Below are 9,667 nucleotides of genomic sequence, written 5' to 3'. Positions count from 1 at the left end.
AAATTAAAAAACACTTTTTAATAATTGTATAAAATACCTATGATTTGACATTCCATTTCAGTGACAAAATTTGTCGTATTATTCAATTGTTTAAATAAAGCAAATAATTTCTTCGAACACAAAATAATTATGAATTCAAAATATGAAATTCAAATTGTATATAATAGACAAATATTTAAAAGAAGTCTTTTCACTACACACAGTTTATATCACGCGCGATTTCTTCACGTAGAGATTTTGAAAAGAGCCGATAGTTGGTAGATTTGATGCGCTTTTAAGGTCACGTGATCTGTCAAAATTTGACTATGGTGTTTTGAAATAGTTCCATCTTCATACTAAAACATTATTAAGTTTTGAACTAACTATGTCATTTTCGGATAAAGGTTTGTAGAAATTTATTCACGTTATATGACGATAAGTATAACTCAATAAAATACAATTCCTCTTAGCTTTACTAAGCATAATTTGAAATAGGCGTCTGTTTGTGTAGGCGAAATTATTTTTTTTGAATATAATGTAGAGTTTAATTTAAAAATAGGATATTTTAAAATTTGTTTGTTTTTTTTGTTGAATTACTATGATTACTACCTTTAATTCAGGGAATGGAGAAGACACGGAGAGCATGGAAACTATGAATGTCGAAAATGCCAATCTTGATAATAGTTTGTCTAGCTTGATCAGTAATGATATACAGAATTTAAGTGAATTATCGCAAGAACTTACATTGACCACTGATATGGAGACTGAAGGTAATTTAAAGTTCTTCTATTATATGTTAACCATTATTAGATATGATAATTATTTACCACAAATATTTTTCCACTTATGGAATATTAATTCATTATTTTTTTATTTGTGTCGTGGCATTCAGAAACTTGAAGTATTTAATAAATTTTTATGAAATGTATAGATTAAAGTATAATAATTTCAATTGATAACGATTAGAAGTTTTGCAAAAGTATAATAAAATTTAGAATTGATTTTTTAAACTTTATATTTTGCCACCTACTTAAATAACTTCTTCTGGGAAAGGAATGGCATGAATCTATTCCTTAAGAACTAGGTATTAGTGAATAGCCTACATTCAAACAATTATAACTGGGGCTCTTTTCTACTAATTACCAAGGAACTAATAACAAAAGTATCAAATGAATCCAGTTATAATAGACAGCCACAACGAAGTAGTAGTTATTTCTTGAATTGATTTGTGTTTTAGTTTAGTATAGTTTTTCTATAACATAATCATTTTACTTGAAGTTAATCTATATTCTTTACTAAAATACTTCTAGAAAGTTAACTCCGTATATCATCTATTTCTATACTCAAGTTAAGATTTGTAATTGAAAATTTATAGAAGACATAACTAATTAGTATAGTGTTACATTACAACTAGCAAATATTCTATCCCCAAACTTCTCACTTGTTTAAAAGTTTGTTCTTTCATTTGCAAGAGATTTTATTATGTCTTTTAAATTCAAACCTCAGCAAAAATTTGTACATTTGGATCTTAAATGACCCATTACCATTAAGAGGAAGGAAAACTTTTTTCTACTTTGAAATTGAACCAATGGTTTAGAAATTAAGAAATCCTTGCAGTTCAAAAGGCATAAATTAAAAAATTTAAACATTATTTATCATTTCTCAATTTGGTATGAGTGTCATACGTATTTATAATACATTGATTTATTGATGAAATAATGTCTACTCTAGCATAAACAACTAACACTACACAGTAACAACTTTCTGTGATTTTCTTAGGCTTTTGATTGTGTTAATCAAAATTTTTTAATTAATAAATTGCAGTGCTACGATTCAGAGGAACACCTCTTGCGTGGTTTAAGTCATACCTTACCAACAGAAGTAAGGGTTGATACAACGATGTCTTCTTGCAAGTCAATAGAATGTGAAGTGCCCCAAGGCTCAGTAGTAGGCCCTATTTTGTTTCGTCGGTTTTGAGACGACATTGTTGCAGACGACACTAGTTTCTCTTGGAGCAACCCTGATTTCACGGCACACTTAACGTTTCTAAAACTAAAGTTTTATCATATAAAAATACATTAGTGCCTTTTTTATTATAAAACACCACCATTGACGTCGTTGAATCTGTAAAATTCTTAGGGTTTGTTGTGGACAATTCATTGAAATGGGTGTTACATATTGCCGGTTTATCTAAAAAATTAATTCCTACTCCACGTTTAGAATTGCACAATCACTTGCCAATTGAATTCAAACCGATATCATCTTTTACCGCTTTCCGCAATAATTTGAGGACATATATACTGGAAAGCGCCTTCTACTCCGTAAACGACTTCTATTTTAATAATAATATTCAATTCCGGGCATGCTATAATTTTGTTACTCGTTGTGGTAACATAAAAACAGAATGGAATACGCAACCAACTTAGTTCTCAAGATATTTAAACTTCAATTCGTGTCATCCTATGTCACAAAAAAGATCAGTGATAATAAGTTGGGCTGATGGATCTATCCAACTATCAGAAACAAACACTACAGTCAATTAAAAAGCAGAACAGAAACGAAACATCAAAACATAAAACATTTTTCCTTACCATATGTATAAGGACTATGAAATTATTTTAATAAATATGATATTAGTATAAGTTATAAAGGACATAATACGTTATCCAAATATTTCACTAAATTAAAATCTAAAACACCAAAAAACAAAAGAAGTTATATTATATCAAATGCCTTGTACTAATTGTGATGCTGTCTACATAGGGCAAACATCTCAGTATTTAGAAAATAGACTAAAAGGTCATCAATACCATGAAAAAATAAAACTGCGTTAACGGACCATGAAGAAATATCAAAAAGACATAAATTCAATTATAAAGATTCAAAAAATCTTGGAACGGAATCTAATACATGAAAATGAGAATTTTTAGCAATGGTTCACATTCATAAAAACGAAAAGTTATAAATTATAAAAAAGATTTAAATAATTTGAGTAAATTTTATAGTTCTATTTTGTAAATTCTAATAAAACTACAAATAATTTGATTGATTAAGTACTGCTACATATATAAGATGTAAGAACTAAGGAAAAATTAATTTTTTTTTATTAGAACAAAGTTCTAGTTTGATTTTGTTCTTATTTCGATATTCATGATGGAGGTGGTCAATATCAATGTCAATTCAAAAGTCGAAACGTCAAATTTTTTCTATACTTTTAAAATTATTAAAAAAAAAAACTTAAAACAGACTTAAAATCAAGAATATCTAGAAACATAAACATATCAAAAGGTCTAAGAAATAAGAAATTGAAGAAATCTATATATGTAGATATACAAGCCCTAACTTGCATATGGAATGGTTAAAACCACTCGTGAAAAATGCCTAAAATAACTACCAAACTGTCAAGTGGTGAGTTTACCCATCGGTCGTGCGAAAATCTTGCCGGATATATAAAGACATATGCGAAGTGAATATGTTATCCTTTAGCCATACGTCAGATGTGAATTTGTTAGCAAAAATCAAGACATTTTTTTTATCGAAAAGCAAATATTGCATTTGCTATACTGCTCCAGACGATATAGTTGCAAACGCCAGGAAAATCGTGCGCTGCAAAAACAACTGTTAGATTTGGCTGGTCTTGACAGATCTCAATTATGTCACATGAAGATCTTGCAATATCAGTTTATGCACAGCATCGATGTTTTCTGACACAACAACCGATTTTGGACGACCTTCACGGTATTCATCCTGTAGCAAAGTGCGACCACGATAGAATTCGGAAAACCATCGAAACACGGTAGCTCGACATGGTGCTCCATCACCAAAAGTCGAAGCGAGTTGATCGGCACACTGCTGTTGGTTAAATTCACGTCGAAAGCCATAGAAAATAATCGCCCGAAAATGTATTTAATTCCAACCCTCGTAGTACAAAAATAACAATTTCTTGGGTCTCTCCATATCGTAGGTTTTCAAAATGGAAACTTTTTGCGCAGTCCTCGAAACGATTTATACGAAAATTGACTGGATACTTTCTTTCTTTCCAACTTCTTATTCATGATATTCGGCCTATAGACCTGACGATAGATTTCAATTGACATAATGGATTCGACTTTAGTAACTTTATCATCGACCGAAACTCAGCAGGTCAGCTGTAGAATTAATAAGAGCTGACATATAATTGATACGTTAAGCATGCGCAACTGACATGTTTACGTTGAAAGTGGAAAGCATAGGGAAAATTACTTTTGGATGTGTTTAGTCTTTTCAAAAAAAAACCCGGAAAGGGTCAGCGAATTTGTATTAGTGATGAATTTCAAAATGAAATTACTGTAAAATAAATGAATTTTAATGAAATTTGACTTGCTTCATTTGCAACGTATACAGGTATTATAATTAGGATTCACGATTTTATTCATCTTTGATTTTTAGTGAGTGCTTTCCGAATATTCTCTTGGAAAACTGCAATTTTTACCAAAACTTTTTGTATATCTCTTAAACTGTTAGATTGGTAAAAATGTTTATAACATTCTTGATATTATTGTCCTTTCTAGTACGAAATTTCGAATGGTGTTGTAGGTAGAAGACTCGAAATAAAACTGTCCAAGAGTTTTTCAAATTGCCAACGTTTCGATCCTTTATTTAATCTTTATCAAAGCTTAAAATATGTGGTACAAAATCATTCAAATTACTTCTTCATCTTCCTCAAAGTTTGATTTATAATGTACCATATATTTTTATCCTTGATAAAGATCAAATAAAGGATCAAAGTTCTTTTGAATTAAACATAAAACAACATAAAATCTGTTTAAATATTTATCTTCGATGAATATTTAAATAAATGAAAAACTAAAAAATGTTACATTAGAAATAAAATTTCAATTTACTTTGAAATACATTTATAAATATCATGCTTTGGGGAGTTGTTCACTGAGATAGGGAACGTATTTGAGCTGCAATAAATAAATTAAATTTGCAACAAAGTAGTTTTATATCTTGATTATCAGTCCCTTGAAAAAATATTACCAAAAATATATTTATTAGAACAGGAAATAGTGGTAGAAAATCAAGAAATAGTTGGACATGAAGAAGAAGTAGAAATGGAAGAAGTAGTGACTGAAGATGTCGAAGTTAGTTTAGATATATCCAATAAATCAGATGATCAGATATTTGACAATAGGACCACTAAAATGACTGTCGTACCTCCATTAAGACCATTAACTATTGCTCCAAAACCAACGAAAATGCCTCTTACCGTCAAGTCTGTTGGGGGTCAACCGTTACTACTATTGCAGGGTATGTACCAAATTATTTATTTGCCATATGCAATTAAAATGAAAACATACATTTGTTGATGTAGATAATTTCAATTCAGTATTAACTTGCAATTGAATAAAATGTCTTTTAAATGATTAGCTTTATCATTTTATGTTTTTATTTTTTAGGAACTGGGGCGAATCAAGCAATCAAATTGGTAGCATCTCCAGGACAAGAAATCAATTTCGCCAATCTAATTTCTCGACCTGTAACTTTGAAACCCACATTCAAAACAATCTCTTCACAAAACAGCAATATTTCCCTTATTCAACAAAAACCAGTACTGATGAAAAAAGTACTGACGACTTCACAAAAAAACGTTACAAAACCTTTAACAGCAATAACAAAACCAGCTCAGCATTTCATGGTAGTACAAAAAGCTGATCAACAACAAATTAATGTATTGCAAACGCCCACCAAAACGTTGACGTTACAGCAAGCGCAAGAAATGGGGTTGTTAACGAATGCTAAAATAACTCAACCCAGCCAATCGAGTGGAAAACAAACGGTTTTGCTAACAAAAAATCCTCAAAAGTCCATTAAAATCATACCACAAGTTAGTTCTCAACAAATTATTACAACAGGAGTCGGTACAAAAACTGTAACTTTGAATCAGTTAAAAGTACCGACCAAAATATTGCCGGCTGGTTCGAACTCTACTAATAAAAGTACACAAAGAATCATATTTAAATCTGCATCGGGAAATCAGACTATTTTACCGCAAGCACAAATTTTACAGGTGTCTGCTGCTCAAACTTTAAATACAGGACAATTGCATCAAATCAACATACCCGGTAGAGGGGTAAGTTTCTGCTATCTACCTGGCTGCTCAATAAATTTTGTCAATTAGTAAGAAAAACACAATTATTTTATCAGACAATATTGTTACGAACCATTGGATTGTGGAGTACACAATTACTATTACCACTTCATTTGATGAAAATTTGAGAAAGCAGCCATAAATCTAAGGAAGAAAATCTGGCAAATGGGGTGGATGTTGTGTTTTATCATTATATTAATGTTCGCCATGTAATATTCCTTTTCATTGCTGAAAACTGATACATTTTCATGTCCCTTATCTGTCCTTAACTCTTCTTAGCTTTTCGTTCATAATGGTAGACCCACATCTCATCTACATTTATAAAACTACGCGAAAAATCCTTTTTATCCTTCCTAAAATGCTCCAAGTATGGTTTTGAACATACCTTTCTGCAAACATACCTTAAATCTCTTTTTGTTAATCTTGCATAATCATTTTTTCGTATGTTTTCTAGCGTTAATGCATTTCTAGATGTCTTCAAGATCTGTATGGCTACTTTTAAATGCAACGCTATCTACTGTTCAAAAATAGGCTTTGGTACTACACCTTCCAAAACAAAGAATGAGCTAATTGATCTACATGAAACTTCATTTGTGCTCTTAAAACGTAGTACAGCTTTGAGAAAACTGAAACGACAAACCTAAACTCATATTTCATATTACAAAATGTAAATATGTGAACGATTTTACAAAATAATCACTATACATTTCTGCTTTGTACTAAATTAAAAGTACTCATTAAAAGAAAAAGTCTGACGTATAGTACTAAAATAGTATTCAACTTTTATATCTCGATCTGTCTGCAGCTGTTGTTGTTGATGTTTCTCTTTCTTCATTATCTGCTGAGGAAATCGTTCATAGCAGTTCTCGGTTAATAGAATAACACATTTTCAGTGGTATTTCGACTTCGTGAAGCATTCCTGGAAGTTAATTTTCAGAATTACTTTCAGACTATTTGTCGCATTAGTTTCAACCATCTCTTTATCATCTTTTTCAATGGCAAAGAGCCAAAAGTCTCCAAAAACTACATCTGGACTGTACAAAGGCTGAGTAAACTGTGCCATTTGGTTTGATGAATGGCGAAGTAGACTCCTTGTGAAAAGCTGGTACCGTTTTAATGTTTTCAATACTTCAACATAGTATCATACTAATAACGCGAACATTCAGTGCATATTCGTAGTATACAACAACTTTATAATCAAAGAAAACAATCGACGAGGGAGGATGACCGCATAATCTCCAAATAATAATTTTTCACCATAAGACTTTTTTTAGTATTTTCATAGTACATACATATACTTTATAGCCCAAGTGCCCACGAGGGCCAGATGTTTGTTATTTTATAAAATATGAAAGTTCATGTCTGTAGGTCTCCAACATATGTAAGAATGATCAGCAAGTTACCAAGACCCATAAAATAGTACTTCAAATTCGTTACATTCAATTTTTTGTATTATCTTCACAATAACACTTAGTACAGATGCCAGGCACCCTTCTTTAACAAATTATAGTTATAGTTTAGTTTCTAAAAGACCAAACGGTCTACCTCCATAGTATCTGTTGAACAGTTGTTCCCATACTAGCTGATTGTTCTTACCCGTATTGGCAACATGTACCGATAAAGTTTCATCTCAATTCAGCCTTTATTGATTACTCTATTCGTGTTTTTAGATGCAGTATATTAAATTTATTACGACAAATACATCCGATTCCAATACCACTACTACCACTGGAACTACAATCAAAACAACACCAGTAGTAACACCAACCAATATTGTTTTATCTGAAGTTAAGGTAATTGAACTTTCCTATTATATGGTAACTAGAATAGATTGACTAAGAGATAATTGGTTTGTACATGCACTGTTACCTAAAAGATCTATTGTTTTTTATTCTCAGTTATGGGCACCCCTGTCTGATATATATATATTTTAAATATGTTGCAGCCAGTATCGCCGTTAAACAGAATCATCCCAAAAATCCACCCCAAAGACAAACTTCCAATTTCTCCTATAAGTAAGCCTTTAAATACCACTCCTTTAATGGTTATTCCCGCTCACATTCCCGTTACTCAACAGGTTCCAGTTTCCAAGGTGACTGTTCCACCTGCAGCACCGCCTCCGAAAAATACACCAACCCTGAAGACAAATGCTGTATCTGAAAATACTTCACCGGTTTCAACGAAAGAAGAAGTCGACGCTAATGGCATGAGACCGAGGAAACCTTGCAACTGTAATAAATCACAGTGCTTAAAATTATATTGTGATTGTTTTGCAAATGGTGAGTTTTGTTACATGTGCAACTGTATGAACTGTTATAACAATTTGGAAAATGAAGAACATAGGAATAGGTGAGTTTATTTATCTCACAAGTTTGTAGAAATGATGTACCAAGTGTTCCAATAAGAATGGCACATTTCCATAATATATCAGAGACTGTTTACTTAGTAGTGTAAAGCAAAGTGACTTTCCAAACCCAACAAACTTTCCCCTGCATTTTTCATTTGTAATTAGGGGACTTTGAAATTAAATTGGCATAATTTGCACTTGTAACAGTGGCTTCCTTTGAAAGATGAACTACTAAAATTACGCATTCAATATAATGAAATACGGTTAGCAAAACCTTTTTTCAGCGGTAATGAGTATCAATATCTTAACTCCTTCCTCTGCATTTTCGTCTCTATATCATAGTGCATCGTCGATTTTGTTATTAGTGTTGCGTTAAATTTTTTCTTGTCTTATCTATTCTGTGTTTAAAGGCGACTTCAAATGTCTTCGAGTTTGCTAGTCTGCATCTGTTAACGTTGGTGGTAACAATCGCGCCGACAGTTTTTCCACATTCAGTTCGTATATTATCTCTTTGTGACAGGGCGATCTTGCAATACGAGATCATGGACTTTTTTAAAATTTTGCTTAATTTACATCTTCGTCTCTACTCTACTATCAGCTACATGCTACACCATATTCATAAACTTGAAGTTGCCGTTAACCTAAAAATTTTGTTATTCTTTTTGTGTTTGTGTGTGTGTACTGTCTTGGTTTCGGGATATTTTTGTGTTTTTGATTGTTATCCAGTATTTATGGACGATATTATGGAAAATAAAGAAGAGTTTGTTTTATTGGGGTAAAGGTGACAAACGTTGAAAATCACCAACAGCAGACCGATCGGCAAACAAAGGGCAACTATGAATGATCTTATGCATTTCAATGTTATGTTATGCAACGGCAACCCGAAAGTCAAGTTTATGAATCGGAGATTACACAAATAACCTTTTCATTACGTCTTATGGTACTGAAGATGTATTCACATCTTTGTGAATTCTCGTTGGGGAATTGGAAATTTGGATACTTGTTGTTGATTCGTGAATGGGTTAAGGGGGAAGCAAATCATCTTTAGTAAAATAACAATCAGGCAAATAGGAACAGTAGAACTATATGATAAGGCAAAAAGAAAGAGACATATAATCACACAATAAATCATGAAATTGTAATGAAAAATGGCATAAGTCATAATGCTATACACGAATATAGATGATAGCTATCTTGAAGATAAAATT

At 31.6% G+C, this 9,667-nt stretch overlaps 1 protein-coding gene across 1 annotated transcript in view; it reads left to right on the top strand.

The window, feature by feature from the left end:
• Positions 1-253: 253 nt before the first annotated feature.
• Positions 254-9,667, top strand: part of LOC130442782 (protein lin-54 homolog) — a 17,130-nt gene continuing 7,716 nt past the window's right edge. Inside the window, exons 1-6 of the mRNA XM_056777135.1 lie at positions 254-383; positions 600-749; positions 5,020-5,271; positions 5,421-6,094; positions 7,783-7,905; positions 8,058-8,461. Of these exons, the coding sequence (XP_056633113.1) occupies positions 365-383; positions 600-749; positions 5,020-5,271; positions 5,421-6,094; positions 7,783-7,905; positions 8,058-8,461 (1,622 nt within the window). The 5' untranslated portion in view covers positions 254-364. The remainder of the gene's footprint in view (positions 384-599; positions 750-5,019; positions 5,272-5,420; positions 6,095-7,782; positions 7,906-8,057; positions 8,462-9,667) is intronic.

The sequence above is a fragment of the Diorhabda sublineata genome, chromosome 4, assembly GCF_026230105.1.
Source record: "Diorhabda sublineata isolate icDioSubl1.1 chromosome 4, icDioSubl1.1, whole genome shotgun sequence".
In the NCBI taxonomy this organism is placed as follows: Eukaryota; Metazoa; Arthropoda; class Insecta; order Coleoptera; family Chrysomelidae; genus Diorhabda; species Diorhabda sublineata.
The sequence above is the reverse complement of the archived record's forward strand: the minus strand, read 5'-3'. Positions and strand labels throughout refer to the sequence as shown.